The sequence below is a fragment of the Dama dama genome, chromosome 12 (assembly GCF_033118175.1).
Source record: "Dama dama isolate Ldn47 chromosome 12, ASM3311817v1, whole genome shotgun sequence".
NCBI classification, from domain to species: domain Eukaryota; kingdom Metazoa; phylum Chordata; class Mammalia; order Artiodactyla; family Cervidae; genus Dama; species Dama dama.
In genome coordinates, this window is record NC_083692.1 from 43,898,138 (window position 1) to 43,924,679 (window position 26,542).

At 37.2% G+C, this 26,542-nt stretch overlaps 1 protein-coding gene across 1 annotated transcript in view; it reads right to left on the reverse strand.

The window, feature by feature from the left end:
* Positions 1-26,542, reverse strand: part of DMXL2 (Dmx like 2) — a 172,530-nt gene that overhangs the window by 89,777 nt on the left and 56,211 nt on the right. Inside the window, exon 7 of the mRNA XM_061157154.1 lies at positions 1,491-1,669. Coding sequence (XP_061013137.1) covers positions 1,491-1,669 — 179 coding nt within the window. The remainder of the gene's footprint in view (positions 1-1,490; positions 1,670-26,542) is intronic.

Sequence of the window (26,542 nt, forward strand, 5' to 3'; positions counted from 1 at the left end):
AAAAGAGACACAGAAACACAGAACAGACTTTTGAACTTTGTGGGAGAATGTGAGGGTGGGATATTTGAAAAGAACAGCATGTATACTATCTATGGTGAAACAAATCACCAGCCCAGGTGGGATGCATGAGACAAGTGCTCGGGCCTGGTGCACTGGGAAGACCCAGAGGAATCGGGTGGAGAGGGAGGTGGGAGGGGGGATCGGGATTGGGAATACATGTAAATCCATGGCTGATTCATATCAATGTATGACAAAACCCACTGGGAAAAAAAATAATAATAATAATAAAAATTAAAAAAGAAAAAAAAAATAAAAAAATAAAAAATAAAAAAAAATACAAATTATAGAATGACCATAATAAAATAGCATTAATTATAATTAAACTATGTGGTTTATCACCATAGTTGCTTTATCCTTCTTATAATATAAACAGTTATGAATAGGGAAACAAATGTATTGATAAAACTGTAAGGAGACTATAATTTCAAACTATAAATCAATTTCCATTAAGTTAAGCAAAAATGTTGCAGTATCAAGCAGCTGAAGTGACTTAACCGCTCATCTTAAAAAAAAAAAAAGCGTGAAAAATTTTCCTGTTAAAAATATGCTTACACAGAATCTGACTCAGTCAAAGGCAAAGTGTTCTGCAATTGTTTTCCACAAATGCAAATAACTTAAGCAGATTAAGTTAGAAGAGTCTTTTATTTAGATTCCAAAACTGTATACATTCCCCATGTTATCATTTACTGATCCCCACATTGAGTGTGCTATATTTCCCATCAAGGGCAAATGGTGCTCAGATATATTGAGCAGGTGAAATAACCCTTCCTCAAGAATAAATACGGATTTCTAAGCAAGCATTTTTAGAACTTACATATAATACAAGAATCATTTGTTTAGGTTACTTTATAGCTTGCTTAATCTTTCAAATACTTTTTTTTTTAATCTTTCAAATACTTTTAAAAGATGCTGTAACAATGAGGAAAAATTTGATAAGTTTCTGTTGCTAGGCTTAAGAAAAAGTTGGGACACTATTTACTCTATGTGATTACACATTCCCAGCATGTGGATTACTAACAGTTTATTACTATGTTTTATTCTTCCTTAATGTGTGCTTTTCTATTACCTGCAAATGTTTGCTTCTTAGAATCTATTGCTGCTGCTAATACTGACAATATTAGCTAATGCTGTCTGGGCACACACAATGTGCAAAGGCCTGTATAAGCATTTACACGCACTCACATATTTTAGTCTCGTGCAACTCTCTGAGGTAGGTACTACTGCTACCCTCATCTACAAGGGCAAGGAGAGCTTAAGAAATTTAGTCAAAAGCTCACAAAGCTGCTAACAGCAGAATCTGAATTCAGGCAGTTGACACCTAGAACCTATGCTCTTAACTGTCACCATATCAATCAAAAGAACTTTTGTTTTCATTATTTTTATAAACATGTAAGTGTACAAAATGAAGTTACATGACACACTTGTCTAACCTGGGCATATACTTGCTAGTTTTACGCCATGAAAAACCTGTTACAGCTCGTGGATGTGCCAAATACACAAAGGAAAACTGAGTAGACGCCTGTCTCCTTTTCACTTCATGATGATCCTGAGGTATAATTGAAGACTTCCAACCAGTCATAGGATACCACACTTTCAAAAGACAATCATCCTGTAAAAATACATAGGCCAATATAAAATTAATTTGTACACACACACTTCAAAATTTAAGTTTGAACAGAAGCTTTAAAAATTAACCTATATATAAAAAATACATAAAGTTTTTATATATAGTACAGAACTAAATCTAAATCTATTAATAAAATGATCCTTATTACTCTAAATGATACCATTCATGAAGGATAAATGGACCATGTGCTCATTATCAATATTCTCTACACAAAGCTGGTTTTCAAATAGAGACTGAAGCCAAACTCCCCCACTTCAATACACCAGGGTCCTCCCTGTAAAGAAAAGACTCAAAAGACTCTGAAACCAGATGATAGCTTGGATAAGAAAGAAGCCATGTTATCTGGCACTGTTATCCTCTTCTCCTTTCTGAAGAGATCTGAAAGGATGAGACAAACCTTTTTTTAAAAAATTGCTTCTTATTCTAAGTCAGGATGCAGCAAACTTTTCCTGTAAAGGGCCAAGTAAGTTTTGCGGACCACACAGCTTCTGATACAGATTTTTCCTGGTTTTGTGTTTTTTTTTTTTTCTTATAACCCTTTAAAAATGTAAAATCCATTTTTGGCTCATGGGCCATAGTGTGTTCTTATGATGACAAGGCATTTAGGCAGTTTTTTGGAACCACCTTTATGCCCACTTAAGATATTTACAGGTATACCAACAGGTACAGACAATCATTTTACTTAGTTCTAAGAATTTTGTTAAAAGGCCTAAACAATTTTATCTTATTTAACAGGAACTATCTCTTTCATAGTGCTTCATCCTCAGTGGTGAAAAGTTTATAAAGGAAAATAATAAAATAACATTTATGGAAAAAAAATCTCAATCTCTAAGAAACAATGAAAATATGTGTTTCTGAAAAGTGTGTATAAGTGCAAATATTTTCATCTGAGCTGGAACAACACTTCTGTCTCTTTTCCATCTTAGTATTCATTCTCAATCTACACTGCATAATATAGGTTTCTACTGAAGGCTCATTTATTCAGATATCTGATTTATACAACAGATCTCTTTAAGTACTTACCTTGAGACAAAGCACTTAACCATGCACTAGTTGCTTTTCTCCAAGTACCCTGTTCACCTAGCATCATTTTCACCTTCCCAAATTTACTGCACAATCTACGTCAGTAGTTTCAGATTATGTACCATAAAAACCCTTAACGTAGCTGAGAGCCCCTAAGGAGTCAAAATGGAAAGTCAGAGAGCCTTCACAACCAAAGCAATCTAGCCCCTTCTCTCATTCCCACTAGCTTCCCCCCTCAAGCAAAGCAATCTCAACACTTTTTATCTATTACTATCTAAAACTCTAAAACCACAAAGAATTAAACTAGAAATCAGTATTAGAAAGAGAAAATTCCCAAGTATTTATAAACTAATCAAAAATGCTTCTAAATTACAAGAGAAAATTTTAAATATGTTGAACTGAAGGAAAATAAAAACAAAACATCAAACTTGGGGGGTTGTAGCTACATAAGTGCTTAGAAGGAAATGTATAGCTTTAGATGCTATACATCAAGAAAGAAGAAAGGTTGCAAATTAATGGTTTACGCTACAACCCAAAGCATCAAGTAAAAGAAGGCCAAAGAGAACTCACATTAAAGAGACAAGAGGAAGAATAAAAACCAATGAAATAAAATATGAAAAAAAATCAAGAAATCAATGAATCCAAAAGCTATTTTTGAGAAGATCAATAAAATTGATGATCTAGAGTGATCAAAAATATTTAGAGAGAAAATACAAATTACCATTATCAAGAATGAAAGATAGGACATTACTACAGATCCCATAAACAACAAAGGAACTGGGGAGTATCATGAACAATTTTATCCCAATCAATTCAACAATGTATGTTAAATCCCTAAAAAGGTAATTTCAAAACAACTGACAAAGGAGGAAAGAGAAAACTTGAATAGCTCTACATCTATTAAAGATGCTGAATTCACAATTTGAAATTTTCTCACTAAAGGACAAAACAAAACCGTAAAACTAAAACTAAAATACTAGCCTAGATGGCTTTACTGATGAATTTTACCAAACATTTAAGGAATAAATAGCACCAATCCTTCACAAATTGTTTCAGAAAATAAAGGAAAAAAATTATCTCATTGTATAAGGGCATTATTATTAGCCAGACACCAAAACCAAAGACATAAAAAAAACTATACATGAATATCTTTCATAAACAAAGATGCAAATACCTTTAACCGTAATCCAGCAGTATGTTAAAGAAAAAGTTTTGACCAAGTGGAGATTATCCCAGCAAAGGGAAGTGGGTTTAACATTGGAAAAATCAGTAACTGCATTTCATCATACTATTGATAACAGAATGAAAAAGAAAACCTACATAATTATCTCACTATACGCAGAAAAAGCACTTGACAAAAGTAAACACTAATTCATGGAGGAAAAATAACACTCTCAACACACAGAAATAGGAAAAATAAAAGGGAATATACATCACATGATCAAGTTGAGTAACTCTATGATAAACCTTCAACTTATATCATATATAGTGGTGGAAGACAATGCTTTTCCCATAAAACTGAGAGCAATACAAGAACATCTGCTCTCATCGTTTCTATTCAACAAAGTGTACTAGATGTTCTAGCGCTTGTGATATATTGAGTAAGGGAAAAAAATAAAAGGCATACAGATCAGAAAGGAAGAAGTAAAACTGTCTTTATTCACAAAATCCTAAGAAAACTACCCAAAAAGGCTGCTAGAACTGATAAGCAAGGTCATGAGATTAAGGATCAAAATTCAAAAATCAACTCTATTTCTGTATGTTATCAATAATTAGAAATGCAATTTTTGTAAATACATTTTACATTAGGAAGATAAACTTAAATTGTGTACACTGAAAATGATGAAACGTTGCTCAGAGAAAGAAAACCTAAATAAAAAGAGAAGCATACCACATTTGTAGATAAGAAGACCAACTATTACTAATGTAGAATTCTTATCAAGTTGACCTGTAGAGATATAATGCAAACACTATCAAAATCACAGTTTGTTTTTTTTTTTTTTTTTTCTGGTAGAAACTGACAAAATCTGCAAGGAAATCAAAGGACTGACACCACCAAAAATATTTTAAAAGAAAAAAAAGTTAGAGGAGCAACAGACTTAGAAACTTATGGCTGCTAAAAGGGAAAAGAAAGTTAGGGATGGTCATGTACACACTGCTATATTTTAAATGGATAACCAACAAGGCCCTACTGTATAGCACCCAGAACTCTACTCAGTATTGTATGACTGCCTGGATCGGAGCAGGGTTTTGGGGGGAATGGATACACGTATATGTATGGCTACTTTCCTTCACTTTCAACTGAAACTATCACAACACTGTAAATCGACTATCAGTTCAGTCACTCAGTTGTGTCTGACTCTTTGCGACCCCATGAACCGCAGCATGCCAGGCCTCCCTATCCATCACCAACTGCCGGAGTCTACCCAAACCCATGTCCATTAAGTCGGTGATGCCATCCAACCATCTCATCCTCTGTCATCCCCTTCTCCTTCTGCCCTCAATCTTTCCCAGCACAAGGGTCTTCTCAAATGAGTCAGCTCTTCACATCAGGTGACCAAAGTATTGGAGTTTCAGCTTCAGCATCAGTCCTTCCAATGAACACCCAGGACCGATTTCCTTTAGAATGGACTGGCTGGATCTCGTTACAGTCCAAGGGACTCTCAAGAGTCTTCTCCAACACCACAATTCAAAAGCATCAATTCTTCGGTGCTCAGCTTTCTTCACAGTACAAATCTCACATCCATACATGACCACTGGAAAAACCATAGCCTTGATTACATGGACCTCTGTTGACAAAGTAATGTCTCTGCTTTTTAATATACTGTCTAGGTTGGTCATAACTTTCCTTCTAAGGAGTAAGCATCTTAATTTCATGGCTGCAATCACCATCGGCAGTGATTTTGGAGCCCAAAAAAATAAAGGGTGGTGTTATCTGAATATTTGAGGTTATTGATGTTTCTCCCGGCAATCTTGATTCCAGCTTGTGCTTCCTCCAGCCCAGCGTTTCTCATGATGTACTCTGCATATAAGTTAAACAAGCAGGGTGACAATATGCAGCCTTGAGTACTCCTTTTCCTATTTGGTTCTCAAGAGGCAGGTCAGGTGGTCTGGTATTTCCACTTCTTTCAGAATTTTCCACAGTTTATGATGATCCACACAGTCAAAGGCTTTGGCATAGTCAATAAAAGAAATAGATGTTTTTCTTGAACTCTCTTGCTTTTTCGATGATCCATCAGATGCTGGCAATTTGATCTCTGGTTCCTTTGCCTTTTCTAAAACCACCTTGAACATCTGCAAGTTCACAATTCACGTATTGCTGAAGCCTGGCTTGGAGAATTTTGAGCATTACTTTACTAGCGTTATGAGATGAGTTCAATCATGCAGTAGTTTGAGCATTCTTTGGCATTGCCTTTCTTTGGGATTGGAATGAAAACTGACCTTTTCCAGTCCTGTGATCACTGCTGAGTTTCCAAATTTTAGGGCATATAGAGTGCAGCACTTTAACAGTATCATCTTTCAGGATTTGAAATAGCTCAACTGGAATTCTATCACCTCCACTAGCTTTGTTCATAGTGATGCTTCCTAAGGCCCATTTGACTTCACATTCCAGGATGTCTAGCTCTAGGTGAGTGATCACACCATCATGATTATCTGGGTCGTGAAGATAGTTTTTGTATAGTTCTTTTGTGTATTCTTGCCACCTCTTCTTAATATCTTCTGCTTCTGTTAGGTCCCTACCATTTCTGCCTTTTACTGAGCCCATCTTTGCATACAATGTTCCCTTGGTATCTCTAATTTTCTTGAAGAGATCCCTAGTCTTTCCCATTCTATTGTTTTCTTCTATTTCTTTGCACTGGTCCGTGATCTTAATATCTTCTGCTTCTGTTAGGTCCCTACCATTTCTGCCTTTTACTGAGCCCATCTTTGCATACAATGTTCCCTTGGTATCTCTAATTTTCTTGAAGAGATCCCTAGTCTTTCCCATTCTATTGTTTTCTTCTATTTCTTTGCACTGGTCCGTGAGGAAGGCTTTCTTATCTCTCCTTGCTATTCTTTGGAACTCTGCATTCAAATGGATATAGCTTTCCTTTTCTCCTTTGCTTTTCACTTCTCTTCTTTTCACAGCTATTTGTAAGGCCTCCTCAGACAGCCGTTTTGCTTTTTTGCATTTCTTTTTCTTGGGGATGGTCTTGATTCCTGTCTCCTGTACAATGTCATGAACCACCGTCCATAGTTCATCAGGCACTCTATCAGATCTAGTCCCTTAAATCTATTTCTCATTTCCACTGTACAGTCATAAGGGATTTGATTTAGGTCATACCTGTATGATCTAGTGGTTTTCCCCATTTTCTTCAATTTAAGTCTGAATTTGGCAATAAGGAGTTCATGATTGACTATACTCCAATACAAAGTAAAAAGTTAAAAAAAGAACAGCTGAGGAGTATATATGTTCATAGAAGTACTTTATTTAATAAATATAATTCCCAAAGACAAAAAAAAAAGTTAGAGGAGGCATACTACTCAATTTCAAAGCTAAGTATAAAGCCACTGTAATCAAGACAACATATCATTAGCATAAAGGCATATATATATATATATACACACACACACATAAATGTGTGTGTTAATTTATATATGGAACAAAATAAGGAAGCCAGGAACAGATTCACATATGTATGGAAAATTGATTTTCAACAAAGTTGTCTAGGAAATTCAATGGAGAATGGATTGCCTTTTCAAAATCTAACTGGAATTATCTTGACATCCCTTTGGGAAAAACTGAGTTCAAATCAAATGCAAAAAAAAAAGAAAATCCCAAAATGTAAAAATCAAAACTCTCAAGGGCTTCTGGTTCAAGATGGTGGAGTAGAAGGACATACACTCATCTCCTCTTGTGAGAGCACCAAAACAGTAACTAGCTGTTGAACAGTGATTGACAGGACACTGGAACCCACCAAAAAAAGACACCCAATGTCCAAAGACAAAGAAGAAGCCACAGCAGATGGTCAGAGGGGCACAATGACGATAAAATCAAATCTCATATCTGACAGGTGTGTGACACACAGACTGGATAACAATAATACCAAAGAAGTTCTCACACTGTTGTAAAAGCTCTGAACCCAACATCAGGCTTCCCAGCCTAGGGATCCAACAAAGGGACTGGAATCTCCAGGGAATCTGGTGTTGAGGGCCAGTAGGATTTGACTTATAGAGGACTGGGGAAACAAGAGACTCCAGTCTGGAAGGGCATAAACAAAATTCTGCACACACCAAGATCCCGGGGAGAAAAGCCGTGACCCCACAGGAGACTGAACCGAAACTACAAGCCAGTGTTGGAGGGCCTCCTGTGGAGCCATGGGTCGGCAGCGGCTCACCACAAGGACAGGGGCACTGGAAGGTCTCCCTTGGCACAAACCCTTTTGGAGTTCATCATTAACCCAACCATAGAAGCCACAGACCCCAAAGCTTGGTTACCTCAGGCCAAACAACTACCAGGGAGGGAGTGCAACTCCACCCATCAGCAGATAATTGGATTAAAGCTTTACTGAGCAAGGCCCTGCCCACCAGAGCAAGATCCAGTTTTTCCCATGCCACTCCCTCCCATCAAGATGCTTACACAAGCCTCAGCCTCATCCATCAGAGGGAAGACAGAAAAACCAAGAAGCAGCACAGTCTTACAGCAGCTGAAACAAAAACTGTATTACAGAAAATTAATCAGCATGAAAAAGCAGAAAGTTATGTCCCAGATGAAGGGACAAAACTCCAGAAAAACAACTAAATGAAGAGGAGATAGACAACCTTCCAGAAAAAGAATTCAGAATAATGATAGTGAAGATGATCCAGGATCTTGGGAAAAGAATAGAGGCAAAGACCGAGAAGATAAAGGAAAGGTTTACCAAAGACCTAGAGGAACTAAAGAACAGAGATGAGTAATACACAAAAAGGAATCCAAAGCAGAATAACTGAGGCAAAAGAACAAATAAATGACCTGGAGGACAGAATGGTGGAAATCACTGCCACAGAACAGAATATAGAAAAAAGAAAGCAAAGAAATAAAGACAGCCTAAGAGACCTCTGGGACAGCATTAAATGCAGTAACATTTGCTTTAGAGGGGTCCCAGAAGGAGAAGAGAAAGGGAAAGAGAGAGAGAGAAGAGGAAAAAAAAAAAAGAGAAATTATTTGGAGAGATAATAGCTGAAAACCTCCCAAAGGAAATAGTTGATCAAGTCTGGGAAGCACAGAGAGTCCCAAGCAGGAACACAACAAGGAACATAGTAATGAAACTGACAAAATTAAAGACAGAGATAAAATATTAAAAGCAACAAGGGAAAAACAAAAAATAACATACAAGCAATTCCCACCAGGCTATCAGCTGATTTCTCAACAGAAACTAATCCTACAAGCCAGAAGGGAATGGCATGATATATTTAAAGTGATTAAAAGGAAGAACTGACAACCAAGAATACTCTACCCAGCAAGACTCTCCTTCAGATTTGATGGAGAAATCAAATGCTTTCCAGAGAAGCAAAAATTAAGAGAATTCAACCAGCTGTACAACAAACGCTAAAGGAACTTATCTAGGCAGGAAACAAGAGAAGGAAAAGACCTACAGAAAGTAAACCCAAAACAATTAAGAAAATGGTAATAGAATCATACTTATCAATAATTCCCTTAAATGTACATGGATTAAATGCACCAACCAAAAGACATAGACTGGCTGGGAGATGAAAACACATGCATGTATGCACTTCCACCTACCACAACACTCTACTTGACACCCCCCCAAAACTGTATGTAATTATTTTATATTGTTAGTTAGTCATGTTCCCATTATGAATTGCAATTATATTTTTTGCCTATTGACTGTGAATACTGATAAACATCTTTTACTATTGTGATGATGTAACTACTACTCACTTAATACCACTGACTCATTTGGTCAACAGAAAAATAAGAACTCTATATCACCAAAAATAGGATCTAATAAGAAAGCCTGCAATCACTTTTTAAAATCCAGATTCATATGAGAATTATCTTGAAATTTTTGGAAGAATAAAAACATTCAGGTATTGCTTTTTTTCTCCAGAGCTCCAGATATGTTTCTAATGAACAGTCATGTTTAAAAACAACTGGACTATATGATGATCATTTACTTTTATCTAGTATGTTTCACTTTTTCTATTTCATATTCATTGCTCCCATTTATGTTCTCCAATTTCTCCATCTCTTTTTTTTTGCTGTTCTTTTTCAAGCCTTTATCAACTGTAGTAAAGCTTTTTATATATATATATATAAATATGTATATATATTAGAAAACATGAATTTTTACCTAACTAAAAAAATTACGACACTTTGATTCCACTTGTTTGACTTAGTATGAATAGAATGCTACATTTATAATTAAAAAATAGAATATGCAACAAGCAACAAAGGTTTGCTGTATAGCATAGGGAACTATAGTCAATATCTTATAATAACCTATGATAGAAAATAATTTGAAAAATAATATATGTTTATTTGTATAACTGAATCACCTTGCTGTGAACTTGGAACAGTGTAACTCAACTATACTTCAATAAAATATTATATATATATTTTTAAAAACTATAAAACTTCTAAGAGAAAACATAGTAGAATATCTTTGTGATTTAAGGATAGACAAAGTTTTTTTTTTATGACAAAGAATTTTTTTTTAATCTAGGCCATAAAAAGCACAAACCAATATTAAAAAATTTATGTTGGATTTCTTCAAAATTAAAAACTTCTACACATCAAAAGATCATGGTATGTGGTCCCACCATTTCATGGCAAATAGATGGAGAAAAAATGGAAACAATGACAGGCTTTATTTTCTTGGGTTCCAAAATCACTGTGGATGGTGACTGCAGCCATGAAAATAAAAGATGCTTGTTCCTTGGAAGAAAAGCAAGACAAACCTAGATAGCATATTAAAAAGCAAAGGCATTATTTTGCCTGCAAAGGTCTGTACAGTCAAAGCTATTGTTTGTCCAGTAGTCATGGACAGATATGAGAGAGCTGGACAATAGAAAAAGGCTGCGTGCCAAAGAATTGCTGCCTTCGAACTGTGGTGCTGGAGAAGATTCTTGAGAGTCCCTTGGACAGCATGATCAAACCAGTCAATCCCAAAGGAAGTCTACCCTCAATATTCACTGGAAGGACTGATGCTGAAGCTGAAGCTCCAATACTTTGGCCACATAATGAGAAGAGCTGACTCACTGGAAAAGACCCAGATGCAAAGATAGATCAAAGGCAAGAGAAGAAGGGGATGACAGAAGATGAAATTGTTGGATGGCACAACCAACTCAATGAACATGAGTTTGAGCAAACTCCAGGAGATGGTGAAGGACAGAGAAGCCTGGCAAGCTGCAGTCCATGGGATCACAAAGAGTTGGACATGACTGAGTGACTGAACAACACACATCAAAAGACACCATTAAAAAAAAAAAAAAAAAAAGAGGCAAGTCATAGACTGGGAAAAAATATCTACATTTATCTTTCTTTTTTTAAATTTTTTAAAAATTTATTTATTTTAATTGGAGGCTAATTACTTTACAATATTGTGGTGGTTTTTGCCATACATTTAAATGAATCAGCCATGGGTGTACATGTGTTCCCCATCCTGAATCCCCCTCCCACCTCCCTCTCCATCCCATCCCTCAGGGTCAGCCCAGTGCACCAGCCCCAAGCACCCTGTCTCATGCTTCAAACCTGGACTGGCAATCTATTTCATATATGATAATATACATGTTTCAAAGATATTCTCTCAAATCATCCCACCCTCACCTTCTTCCACAGAGTCCAAAAGCCTGTTCTTTACCTCTGTGTCTCTTTTGCTGCCTCGCATATAGGGTCATCATTACCATCTTTCTAAATTCCATATATATGTATTAATATACTGTACTGGGAATTTTTCTTTTCTGACTTACTTCATTCTGTATAATAGGCTCCAGCTTCATCCACCTCATTAGAACTGATTCAAATGTATTCTTTTTAATAGCTGAGTAATATTCCATTGCATATATGTACCACAGCTTTCTTATCCATTTGTCTGCCAATGGACATTAGGTTGTTTCCATGTCCTGGCTATTAAACAGTGCTGCGATGAACATTGGGGTGCACGTGTCTCTTTCAATTCTGGTTTCCTCTGTGTATGCCCAGCAGTGTGATTCCTGGGTCGTATGGCAGTTCTATTTCCAGTTTTTTAAGGAATCTCCACACTGTTCTCCATGGCTGGTGGCTGTACTAGTTTGCATTCCCACCAACAGTGTAACAGGGTTCCCTTTTCTCTGCAACGTCTCCAGCATTTATTGCTTGTAGACTTTTTGATAGCAGCCATTCTGACTGGCATAAGATGGTACCTCATTGTGGTTTTGATTTGCATTTCTCTGATAATGAGTGATGTTGAGCATCTTTTCATGTGTTTGTTAGCCATCTGTATGTCTTCTTTGGAGAAATGTCTGTTTAGTTCTTTGGCCCATTTTTTGATTGGGTCATTTATTTTTCTGGAATTGAGCCGCAGGAGTTGCTTGTATATTTTTGAGATTAATTCTTTGTCAGTTGCTTTGTTTGCTATTATTTTCTCCCATTCTGAAAGCTGTTTTTTCATCTTGCTTATAGTTTCCTTCATTGTGCAAAAGCTTTTAAATTTAATTAGGTCCCATTTAGTTTTGCTTTTATTTCCATTACTCTGGGAGGTGGGTCATAGAGGATCATGTTGTGATTTATGTCAGAGTGTTTTGCCTATGTTTTCCTCTGGGAGTTTTGGTTTCTGGTCTTACATTTAGATCTTTAATCCATTTTGAGTTTATTTTTGTGTATGGTGTTAGAAAGTGTTCTAGTTTCATTCTTTTACAAGTGGTTGACCAGTTTTCCCAGCACCCCTTGTTAAAGAGATTGTCTTTTCTCCATTGTATATTCTTGCCTCCTTTGTCAAAGATAAGGTATCCATACGTGTGTGGATTTACCTCTGGGCTTTCTATTTTGTTCCATTGATCTATATTTCTGTCTTTGTGCCAGGACCATACTGTCTTGATGACTGTAGTTTTGTAGTATAGTCTGAAGTCAGGAAGGTTGATTGCTCCAGTTCCATTCTTCCTTCTCAAGACTGCTTTGGCTATTCAAGGTTTTTCATATTTCCATGTAAATTGTGACATTATTTGTTCTAGTTCTGTGAAAAATACTGTTAGTAGCTTGATAGGGATTGCATTGAATCTATAGATTGCTTTGGGTAGTATACTCATTTTCACTATATTGATTCTTCTGATCCATGAACATGGTATATTTTTCCATCTATTTGTGTCTTCTTTGATTTCTTTCATCAATGTTTTATAGTTTTCTATATATAGGTCTTTTGTTTCTTTAGGTAGATATACTCCTAAGTATTTTATTCTTTTTGTTGCAATGGTGAATGGAATTTTTTCCTTAATTTCTCTGTTTTCTCATTGTTAGTGTATAGGAATGCAAGGAATTTCTGTGTGTTAATTTTATATCCTGCAACTTTACTATATTCCTTGATTAGCTCTAGTAATTTTCTGGTGGAGTCTTTAGGGTTTTCTATGTAAAGGATCATGTCATCTGCAAACAGTGAGACTTTTACTTCTTTTCCAATCTGGATGGATTCCTTTTATTTCTTTTTCTTCTCTGACTGCTGTGGCTACAACTTCTAAAACTATGTTAAATAGTAGTGGTGAGAGTGGGCATCCTTGTCTTTTTCCTGACTTCAGGGGAAATGCTTTCAATTTTTCACCATTGAGGGTAATGCTTGCTGTGGGTTTGTCATATATGGCTTTTATTATGTTGAGGTATGTTCCTTCCATGCCTGCTTTCTGGAGGGTTTTAATCATAAATGAGTGTTGAATTTTGTCAAAGATTTTCTCTGCATCTATTGAGATAATCATATGGTTTTTATCTTTCAATTTATTAATGTGGTATATCACACTGATTGATTTGCAAATGTTGAAGAATCCTTGCATTCCTGGGATATCCCACTTGGTCATGATGTATGACTTTTTAAATATGTTGTTGGATTCTCTTTGCTAGAATTTTGTTAAGGATTTTTGCATCTATGTTCATCAGTGATATTGGCCTGTAGTTTTCTTTTTTTGTGGCATCTTTGTCTGGTTTTGATATTAGGGTGATGGTGGCCTCATAGAGTTTGGAAGTTTACCTTCCACTGCAATTTTCTGGAAGAGTCTGAGTAGGTGTTAGCTCTTTTCTAAATTTTTGGTAGAATTCAGCTGTGAAGCCATCTGGTCCTGGTTTTGTTTGTTGGAAGATTTTTTTATTACAGTTTCAATTTCTGTGCTTGTGATGGGTCTGTTAAGATTTTCTATTTCTTCCTGATTCAGTTTTGGAAAGTTAATACTTTTCTAAGAATTTGTCCATTTCTTCTAAGTTGTCCATTATTATTGGCATATAGTTGCTGATAGTAGTCTCTTATGATCCTTTGTATTTCTGTGTTGTCTGTTGTGATTTCTCCATTTTCATTTCTAATTTTGTTGATTTGATTCTTCTCCCTTTTTTTCTTAATGAGTCTGGCGAATGGTTTGTCTATTTTATTTATCTTCTCAAAAAACCCAGCTTTTACCTCTGTTGATTTTTGCTATGGTCGCCTTTGTTTCTTTTGCATTTATTTCTGCCCTAATTTTCACAATTTCTTTCCTTCTACTAACCCTTGGGTTCTTCATTTCTTCTTTTTCTAGTTGCCTTAGGTGTAGAGTTAGGTTATTTATTTGATTTTTCTCCTGTTTCTTGAGGTAAGCTCATATTTCTATGAACCTTATCCCTAGCACTGCTTTTACTGAATCCCATAGGTTTTGGGTTGTTGTGTTTTCATTTTTATTCGTTTCTATGCATATTTTGAATTTTTTTTAATTCTTTTGTGATTTGTTGGTTATTCAGAAGTGTGTTGTGTAGCCTCCATATGTTTGTATTCTTAATAGTTTTTGTTCCTGTAGTTGACATCTAATCTTACCACATTGTGATCAGAAAAGATGCTTGAGATGATTTCAATTTTTTAATTTTTGAATTTACCAAGGCTAGATTTATGGTCCAGGATGTGATCTATCCTGGAGAAGTTTCCGTGTGCACTTGAGAAAAAGGTGAAACTCATTGTTTTAGGGTGAAATGTCCTATAGATATCAATTAGGTCTAACTGGTTCTTTGTATCATTTAAAGTTTGTGTCTCCTTGCTAATTTTCTGTTTAGTTGATCTATCCATCAGTGTGAGTGGGGTATTAAAGACTCCCACTATTATGGTGCTACTGTTAAATTTCCCCTCTCATACTTGTTAGCATTTGCCTTACATACTGCAGTGCTGCTATGTTGGGTGTGTATATAATTGTTATATCTTCTTCTTAGATTTATCCTTTGATCATTATGTAGCATCCTTCTTTGTCTCTTTTCACAGCCTTTATTTCAAAGTCTATTTTATCTGATATGAGTATTACTACTCCTGCTTTCTTTTGGTCTCCATTTGCATGAAATATCTTTTTCCAGCCCTTTACTTTCAGTCTGTATGTGTCCCTTGTTTTGAGCTGGGTCTCTTGTAGATAGCATATATAGGGGTTTTGTTTTTGTATCCATTCAGCCAGTCTTTGTCTTTTGGTTGGGGCATTCAACCCATTTACATTTAAGGTAATTATTGATGAAGTATGATCCTGTTGCCATTTACTTTGTTGTTTTGGGTTCGAGTTTATAAACCTTTTCTGTGTTTCCTGTCTAGAGAAGATCCTTTAACATTTGTTGAAGAGCTGGTTTGATGGTGCTGAATTCTCTCAGCTTTTGCTTGTCTGTAAAGCTTTTGATTTCTCCTTCATATTTGAATGAGATCCTTGCTGGGTATAGTAATCTGAGTTGTAGGTTGCTCTCTTTCATCACTTTAAGTATGTCCTGCCATTCCCTTCTGGCCTGAAGAGTTTCTATTGAAAGATCAGCTGTTATCATTATGGGAATCCCCTTATGTGTTATTTGTTGTTTTTCCTTTGCTGCTTTTAATATTTGTTCTTTGTGTTTGAGCTTCATTAATTTGAATAATATGTGTCTTAGGGTGTTTCACCTTGGGTTTATCCTGTTTGGGACTCTCTGGGTTTCTTGGACTTGGGTGGCTATTTCCTTCCCCACTTTAGGGAAGTTTTCAACTATTATCTCCTCAAGAATTTTCTCATGACCTTTCTTTTTGTCTTCTTCTTCTGGGACTCCTATGATTCAAACGTTGGGGCATTTCACATTGTCCCAGAGGTCTCTGAGGTTGTCTTCATTTCTTTTGATTCTTTTTTCTTTTTTCCTCTCTGCTTCATTTATTTCCACCATTCTATCTTCCACCTCACTTATCCTATCTTCTGCCTCCATTATTCAACTGTTGGTTCCCTCCAGAGTGCTTTTGATCTCAGTTATTGCATTATTCATTACTGACTGACTCTTTTTTATTTCTTCTAGGTCCTTGTTAAACTTTTCTTGTATCTTCTCAGTCCTTGTTTCCAAACTATTCATCTGTAACTCCATTTTGTTTTTAAGATTCTGGATCACTTTTACTATCATTATTCTGAATTGTTTTTCAGGTAGACTCCCTATCTCCTCCTCTTCTGTTTGGTTTGGTGGACATTTATTATGCTCCTTTACCTGATGAATATTTCTCTGCCTTTTCATCTTGTTTAGATTGCTGTGTTTGGGGTGGCCTTTCTGTAGGCTGGAAGTCTGTGGTTCCTCTTTATTGTGGAGGTTCCTCCCTGTGGGTGGGGTTGGATGAGTGGCTTGTCAAGGTTTCCTGGTTAAGGTGTTCTGGTGGGTGGAGCTGGATCTCTTCTCGCTGGAGTGCAATGAGCTGTCCAGTAGTGAGTTTTGAGGTGTCTATGGGTTTGGTGTGACTTTTGGCCACCTGTATTTCAATGCTCAGGGTTTTGTCCCTGCATTGTTGGAGAATTAGCTTAGTATGTCTTGCTCTGAAACCTACTGGCTCTTGGGTGGAGCCTGGTTTCAGTGTAGGTATGGAGGCTGTTGGATGAGCTCTTATCGATTAATGTTTCCTAGAGTCAGAAGTTTTCTGGTGTTCTCAAGTTTTGGATTTAAGCCTCCTGCCTCTGGTTTGCAGTCTTATTCTTACAGTAGCCTCAAGACTTCTCCATCCATACAGCACTGATGATAAAACATCTAGCTTAATGGTGAAAAGATTCTCCACAGTGAGGGACACCTAGAGAGGTTGAGTTACATGGAGAAGAGAAGAGGTAGGACTCCAGGAGATAGAGGTGACGAGGAGAAGAAGAGGGGAAATCAAAAGGGGAGAGAGCAATCCAGCCAGTAATCAACTCCCTATTTGCTCTCCACAGTCTGGAACACTCAGAGATGTTCACGGAGTTACACAGAGAAGAGAAAGTGGAGGAAGGAGATAAAGGTGACCTGGGGGAGAGGAGGAGGAGTCAAAAGGAGAGAGACCAACCTAGCCAGTAATCAGTTCCCTAAGTGTTCTCCACAGCCTGGAACACCCAAAGAGATTCAAAGAATTAAGTAAAGAAGAGGGAGGGAGGAGATAGAGGTGATCTGGGGAAGAAAAAGGAGAGTCAAAACAGAAGACAGCAATCAAGCCAGTAATCACACTTCTCAGTATAAATAGGTACTGAAGATTGGATTCTTAAAGGTACAAAATTGCTAACAAATACCAAAAAACAAAGATTAAAAGCTAGAGTAGAGATTAGACTCTCAAAAATACAATATTAAAAAAAACAAAATTGCAAAAATTATGAAATACTTATATATGAAATTTGCTTTAAAAATAGGGTCTTTTTTTGCAAGGTAATAGAAGGTTTTAAAAATTAAAATTAAAGGAGTAATAAAGAACTTAAAAATTTTTTAAAGATTTAAAAATTAAAAAATGATAATAGTAAAATATATCTAGGAATTTCTCTGTAGCTGATGAGGGCAGTGTGGGGTCAGTTCAGTTTCAGATAGTTCCTTGTTCCAGCTTATACTTCTTCTTAAGGTCTACAAGCCCCTTTCAATGTAGTCAGTGCTAACTAAACGATTTTAATCTGTTGCACCTGTCACTTACAAAGTGCTTCCCTCTTCTTTATTTGGCTTCTTCTGTTTGCAAGTCTCTACAGTGTCTAATTTCCACCCTGACACAAGGGGGTGAAGGTGGTCACTTACTTAGGCTCACCTGTTCAGCTGTGCTGGGGGTAGGGGAGGAACACTGCAAACAAACATCACTGGCGTATCTGGGGAGTGCTCGCAGTGTCCAGACCATGCTGTTTGCCCCCACTCACGTGTGTGCATTCTCAGTCTACACTGCTCAGGCTCCAGGTTGCTCTGCCGGGGAATTATCTAAAGCAGGCCCTGGGTTGCATGCACTTCCCAGGTCTAAGCAGCTCAGGTTCAGGTTCTCGGGTACTCCACAAAGGCACAGACTCGGTTGGGCCTGCATTTTTTGCCCTTCCCAGGTACGAGCAGCTCAGGCAACCAGATGCTTGGCGAGCACACTCTCCCCAGGTGGGCAGTGCATCTTATCACCTCCTGGGTCCCAGCCACTCGGTTTCCTGGGTGCGCTGTGAGAGCGCCGTCTCAGGTGTGCTGTGTGTCTCCTCTGGGGAGCAGATCTCTGACTGCAACCCATCCTGGCGGATGTCAACCATCCAGGACCCCAGGAAGACTTGGTTACCAACTGGGAGCCCACCCAGTTTGGTAGAGGGTGCCATCTCCAGGGGTGAGATTGCCCCTTGCCTTCTGGCTCTGGTTGTCGCCTGCCTGCCTCTGGCAGGGGGAAGGACCAGTCCACAGCCGGCTAGCTCTCCTCTCCTATTCGCTCAGTCCTTTGTCCTGTGAGTGGGCCAGGCTGTGCCTCAGATTAGAGCTTTTCCCGGGAAAGTTCTCTCTCATTTTTTTTTTTCCTCTCTGGCTATCCCACAGTTTGAATTGCTATCTCGTGTTACCTCCCTCAGATTGTCCTCAGGGCATTCAGGCCCTGTCCTTACCCTAAGCATAGAGCCAGCGCTTCCCTGTTCAGCCCCCACTCGCTGCTGGCAGATGCGAGCATCTGCGCTACTTCTCTGCTTGGAGTTGCGGTTAGGCAAGTAATCTATGGGGATTTTTTTTTTTTTCCCTCCCAGTTATGTTGCTTTCTGAGATTCCAAAACGCCCTAGAGACCTGCTGGTGAGAGGGTTTCCTGATGCTTAGAAACTTCTCCTTCACGACTCCTTCCCCAGGACGGGTCTCTGTCCCTAACTCTTTTGTCTCTCTTTCTATCTTTTATATTTTGTCCTACCTCCTTTTGAAGAGAATGGGCTGCCTTTTTGGATGCTTTGTGTCCTCTGCCAGCATTCAGGAGTTGTTCTGTGGAATTTGTTCAGCATTCAAATGATCTTTTGATGAATTTCTTGGGGAGAAAGTGGTCTCCCCATCCTATTCCTTCATCATCTTCCTGCCCTCCTTTATCTTTCAATTATACTAAATTTACAAAGAACTCTTACAATTCTGTAATGATCAGAAAACCAACCCAGTGTTTTTAAACTGGCAAAGGCAAATAAACACTTTACCAAGAAAAGGATACAGACACCCAATAAAAATGTGCTCAACATCATTAGAAGTCAGAGAAATGCATATGAAAACAACAGTAAGATACCACCTACACAAACTATTACAATGGCGAATATTAAAAAGGCTGACAATATCAAATGTTGGCAAGCAAGTGAAACAACTGAAACTATTCAATTGTTGGTGAGCAGGCAAAATAGTACAACTTTGGAAAGTGTCTGGTACCTTTTTGTAAAGCACCATATGATCCACCAATTTCACTATGGATTTTTCCAACCATAAGAAATAAAATGTTTATACAAAGACTTGCACATGAATGGTCATAGTAGCTTTGATCATTTTAGCCTAAAATGCCAAACATCCTCCACGTCCATCAACAGATGGATAAACAAATTACAAAATATCCAAGTAATAGAATTCAACTCAGAAATAAAAAGAACAAATTACTGATGTATACAACATAGATTAATCACAGAATATTGTGCTAAGTGCAAGAATTCAGACACAATAGATATATATACTTGTATAGTATTCAACTATACAATTTCATTCACATGCAACTCTAATGAAGGCAAATCTAAGTGATAGAAAGGAGAGCAGCTATTTATTATCTGGGATTAGGAACAGGAGTGAAGATTACTTGGGAAGAGGTAAAAGGAAACCTTCTGAGATGATGGAACTGTCCAATAACTTGATCATGGTGGTGATTACACAGGTCTCTAAATTTATTAAAATAATCTGAACTGTGTATTTTAAATATAATGTCATTTTATGCTAATTATACCTTTTAGGTTAATTACCTAAATTATATAATTATACCATATAGAGTTAATTATTAAAAAAAAATACAGGGACAAGATTTACACAAAAGGATGTTCATTCTTTATGGCAACAGACAAAAAAATTAGAACAATTAAATGTTCACTAATATTTATCTGTTTAAATTAACTTTGATATACATTCATTCATATAATGGAAAACTATGTAACCTTTAAAGATATATGTGTATTGACACATTAGTCTTTGATACATTAAGTGAATAAATCAGCTTAAAGAATATGTATACACACACACTTCTGTGTGGTTTACAAAGGCATCAAAAAGTCTAAAAGAATATATATTAAATAGAGAACAGTGGCCTTTTTGTTGTTGTTGTTATTGGGGGTAGGGCTATTTGGCAGGGGATTTTCATTTTCTTTGCGTGTTTCTCTTAATAATAAATACATATTATGCTAAAGAAGTAAAGATATTTCCATGTTAAAGGGGAAATAAAAGTCAATAAGCCAATCTTTAAGTAACCAAAACAGTAAATCTAGGTAAAGAGAAGCACTCTCAAGAAGAGGAAAAGTTTCAGGAACATTCTGTAGCCTGCTCCTTCCCTTCCCTGACTTTGATGCCAAAATCATCCTCTTCAAAAATTCTTCTCACTCTAGCTCTGAGAAAGCCCATTTTTTTCCTCAATGGGTAATTCTCTATTAAGGAAAAATGTATTTGGAAAAAAAAACAAGATATTTTAAGTTACTTTCAAATTTTAAAAGACAACCAATTGTTATACAAAGTGTTTAGATATAAACTTCATAAACATGAACAGAATTTGTTTTTACTGAAAGATCCTTTAAAATCTATAGTGCTATATAATTTTCAAGTTTCACACACACGATTTCATATAATCCCATAACAACCCCCTTTTCAAAATTCCCTACCCTTATATTGCCCCTCCCCCATTTCCCACTCCCCACATTAACCACTGTTCTCAATATTTATGTTTATCTCTATATTTACAGAGTTTTTCCTCTATTTGTGAGCCTGCTTTTTTGTTTTATTCACTAGTTTGTTGTATTTTTTAGATTCCACATAATAAGTGATATACAGTATTTGTCTGACTTATCTCACTTAACATAATACCCTCCAAGTCCATCCACATTGCTACAAATGGTAAAATTTCATTCTTTCTTATGGCTGGGTTGTATTTCACTGTGTGTGTGTGTACACCACAGAGAGCCCAAATCAGTAAAATCAGAAATGAAAGAGAAGACGCTGTAAGTGACACCACAGTTTATATACCAATAAACTGGATAACCTAGAAGAAATGGACACTCTTAGAAAGGTACAATCTCCCAAAACTGAACAAGATGAAATCGAAAATATGAACTGGCCAATTATCCATAATGAAATTGAATCAGCAATTTTAAAACTCCCAACAAACAAAAGTTTAGGACCAGATTGCTTCACTGGTGAATTCTACCAAACATTCAGAGATTTAACACCTATCCTTCTGAAACTATTCCAAAAAACTGCAGAGGAAGGAATAATTCCAAACTTATTCTATGAAGTCAGCATCACCCTGATACCAAAACAAGACAAAGACATCACACACACACAAAAAAAATTACAGGCCAATATCACTGATGAATATAGATGCAAAAATCTTCAACAAAATATTAGCAAACCAAATTCAATAGTACATTAAAAGGCTCATATACCATAATCAAATGGTATTTATTCCAGGGATGCAAGGATTTTTCAGTATCTGCAGATCAATGTGATACATCACATTAATGAAGGAAGTATAAGAGCCATACGATCATCTCAATAGATGTAGAAAAAGTTTTTAAACAGACATTTCTCCATAGGAGACATACAGATGGCCAATAAATACTTGCAAAGATGCTCAACATTGCTCATTATTAGAGAAATGTAAATCAAAACTACAATGAGGTATCACCTCCTATCATTCAGAATGGCCATCATCAAAAAAAAAAAAAAAAACACCTGTAAATGCTGGAGAGGATGTGGAGAAAAGGGAATCCCTACTGCACTGTTGTTAGGAATATAAATTGATAAAGCCACTCTGGAGAACAGTATGGAAATTCCTTTAGAAACTAAGAATAAAACTACCATATCACCCATCAATCCCACTACTGTGCACATACCCTTGAAAGGGAAAGTGAAGTCACTCAGTCATGTCCGACTCTTTGCGACCCCATGGACTGTAGCCTACCAGGTTCCTCCATCCATGGGATTTTCCAGGCAAGAATACTGGAGCGGGTTGCCATTTCCTTCTCCAGGAGAGCTTCCCGACCCAGGGATTGAACCTGGGTCTCCCACATTGTAGGCAGATGCTTTACCATCTGAGCCACCAGGGAAGCAGAAAACCACAATCAAAAAGACACATGTACCCTAAAGTTCATCGCAGCAGAATTTACAATAACAAGGACATGGAAGCAACCTAGATGTCCACTGACAGATGAACGGATAAAGAAGATATATAAAAAGAAATATACAACAGAATATCACTTAGCCATAAAAAGGAATGAATTTGAGTCAGTTGTAGTGAGATGGATGAACACAGACACTGTAATACAGAGTGAAGTCAGTCAGAAAGAGAAAGACAAATATTCTGTATCAATACATATATACTGAATCTAGAAAAACTGTACTGATGAAACTATTTACAGGGAAAGAAAGGAGATGCAGACTTAGAGAGTGGACTTGTGGACACAATGGGTAAAGGAGAGGGTAGGATGAATTGAGAAAGTAGCATTGACATACATACACTATCATATGTAAAATAGATGACTGGTGGAAAGCTGCTATACTACACAGGGAGTCCAACCTGGCACTCTGTGACCACCTAGAGGGGTGGGATGGAACAGGGAACGGACGCTTAAGAGGGAGGGGATTTATATATATAATTATGACTGATCTGTCCTACTCTACAGAAGAAACCAACACAACATTGTAAAGCAATTATCCTCCAATTAAAATATAACTTAAAAAAAAGTTTTGAATCAGTTCTAATGAGATGGATGAAACTGGAGCCCCTTATACAGAGTGAAGTAAGTCAGAAAGATAAAGACCATTACAGTATACTAACACATATATATGGAATTTAGAAAGATGGTAACGATAACCCTATATGCAAAACAGAAAAAGAGACACAGATGTACAGAACAGACTTTTGGACTCTGTGGGAGAAGGCGAGGGTGGGATGTTTCGAGAGAACAGCATCGAAACATGCATATTATCTAGGGTGAAACAGATCACCAGCCCAGGCTGGATGCATGAGACAAGTACTCGGGCCTGGTGCACTGGGAAGACCCAGAGGGATCAGGTAGAGAGGGAGGTGGGAGGGGGGATCGGGATGGGGAATACATGTAAATCCATGGCTAATTCATGTCAATGTATGACAAAAACCATTACAATATTGTAAAGTAATTAGCCTCCAACTAATAAAAATAAATGAAAAAAAAAACAGAAACCAAAAAATGGGGCAAAATCTCTTGAATTTATGTTGAATCTGGAAAATAAAACTGTGTTTCTGTGAAGAAAAAAAAAAAAAGTTCAACATCCATTTACACTAAAACCTCTACAGAGAGTGGGCACAGAGGGAACCTACCTCTAAATAAGAAAGGCCACATATGACAAACCCAAAGTTAACTTCATACTGAACAGTGAAAAGCTGAAAGCTTTTCCTCTAAGATCAGGAGCAAGACAGGGTGTCCACTCTAATCACACGTATTCACTATAGTTGTGGAAGTCCCAGCCACAGCAATCAGAGAAGAAAAAGAAATTAAAGGAATACAAATTATCACTGTTTCCATATGACATGACACTATTCACAGAAAACCCTTAAGATGCTATCAGCAAACTACTAGCACTCATCAATGAATTCAGTAAAGTTGCCAGATACAAAATTAATATATAGAAATCAGTTGCATTTCTAAAAGTCACAATGAAGTATCAAAAAGAGAAATTAAGGAAACAATCCCATTTATCACCATATCAAAAGTAATAAAATACCAAAGAATAAACCTACCTAAGGAAGTAAAAGACCTATACTCAGAAAACTATAAGACAATGATGAAACAAACTGAAGATGACACAAACAGATGGAAAGATATGCTGTGTTCTTAAGTGGAAGAATTAATATTATTAAAATGACCATACTTAGAATTCCCTGTCAGTCCAGTGGTTAGGACTCAGAGCAATCTGCAGATTCAAGGCAATCCCTATTAAAATATCAATGGCATTTTTCACAGACCTACAACAAATAATTTCAAATTTTATATGGAAACATACACAGAATTTAAATAAACCTATCAAGGAAACAAAAGAAAAACAATTATTGAGCTGAAGATTTACTTGGGTATGTCCTGGGGGAAAGGGCTCTTTAATAAATAAGACTATAGCTTAGATAAAAAGTTAAAATACTCGTAAGCCCTCCACAAATTTAATTTACCACACATTAAAAAATATAATAGACATTAGCTTCAGGTTCAAGATGATCTTCAAGTAGAACAACATGCACTCATCTCCTCCTGCAAGGGCATCAAAATCACAACCATCAACAGGAGGATGCTGGAACCTAGGGGAAAAAAAAAGATAACCCACATCCAAAGACAAAGAAGCCAAGGCGAGATGGCTTAAAGATTTACTGAGCATGACTTGCCCAGCAGAGTAAGATCCAGTTTTTTCCACAGCCAGTCCCTCCCATCAGGAAGCTTCCACAAGGCTCTTATACTCATCCATCAGAGGGCAGACAGAATAAAAATTACAATCACAGGAAACTAACCAAATCGATCACATGGATCACAGCCTTGTCTAACTCAATGAGCCATGCCATGTATGGATACCCAAGATAGGTCATGGTGGAGAGTTCTGACAAAACATGGTCCACTGGAGAAGGGAATGGCAAACCAATTCAGCATTCTTGCTTTAAGAACCTCATGAACAGTGTGAAAAGGCAAAAAGATACGACAATGAAAGATGAACTCCCCAGGTTGGTAGGTGCCCAATATGCTACTGGAGAAAAATGGAGAAACAGCTCCAGAAAAAATGAACAGACTGAGCCAAAGTAGAAACAACGCCAAGTTGTGGATGTGTCTGGTGGTGAAAAGTGAAGTCCAATGCTGTAAAGAATGATACTGCATGGGAACCTGGAATGCTAGGTCCGTGAATCAAGGCAAATTGGAAGTGGTCACAACAGGAGATGGCAAGAGTGAACATTGCCATTTTAGGAATCAGTGAACTAAAATGGACCAGAAAGGGTGAATTTAATACAGATGACCATTATAATACTGTGGCAAGAATTCCTTAGAAGAAATGGAGAGGCTTCATACAAAAAGAGTCCAAAATGCAATACCATGATGGTGTGATCACTCACCTAGAGCCAGACATCCTGGAATGTGAAGTCAAGTGGGCCTTAGGAAGCATCACTATGAACAAAGCTAGTGGAGGTGATGAAATTCCAACTGAGCTATTTCAAATCCTAAAAGATGATGCTGTGAAAGTGCTGCACTCAATAGGCCAGTAACTTTGGAAAACTCAGCAGTGGCCACAGGACTGGGAAAGGTCAGTTTTCATTCCAATCTCAAAGAAGGGCAATGCCAAAGAATGTTCATACTACCACACAATTGCACTCATCTCACATGCTAGTGAAGTAATGCTCAAAATTCTTCAAACTAGGCTTCAGTAGTATGTGAACCGACAACTTCCAGATGTTCAAGCTGGATTTAAAAAGGCAGAGGGACCAGAGATCAAATTGCCAACATCCGTTGGATCATAGAAAAAGCAAGAGAATTCCAGAAAAACATCTACTTCTGCATCACTGACTACACTACAGCCTTTGACTGTGTGGAACGACAAGCTGTGGAGAATTCTTAACGAGAAAGGAATACCAGACCACCTTACCAGCCTCTTGTGAATCCTGTATGCAGGTCAAGAAACAACCAGACAGAACTGGACATGGAATAACAGATGGGTTCAATTGGGAAAGGAGTACATCAAGGTTATATACTGTCACCCTGCTTATTTAACTTATATGCAGAGGACACCATGCAAAATGCTTGGCTGGATGAAGCACAAGCTGGAACCAACACTGCTGGGAGAAATATCAGGAACTTCAGATATGCAGACGACACCACTCTTACAGCAGAAAACAAAGAAGAACTAAAGAACCTCTCGATGAAAGTGAAGGAGGAAAGTGAAAAATCTGGCTTAAAACTCAACATTCAAAAAAGGAAGATCATGGCATCCAGTCCCAACACTTCATGATGAATAGATGGGGAAACAAAAGAAACAGTGACAGACTTTATTTTCTTGGGCTCCAAAATCACTGCAAATGGTGACTGCAGCCATGAAATTAAAAGACACTTGCTTCTTGGAAGAAAAACTATGACCAACCTAGACAGCACATTAAAAAACAGAGACATCACTCTGCCAACGTAAGTGCACAGTCAAAGCTATGGTTTTTGCAATAGTGATGTATGGATATGAGACCTGG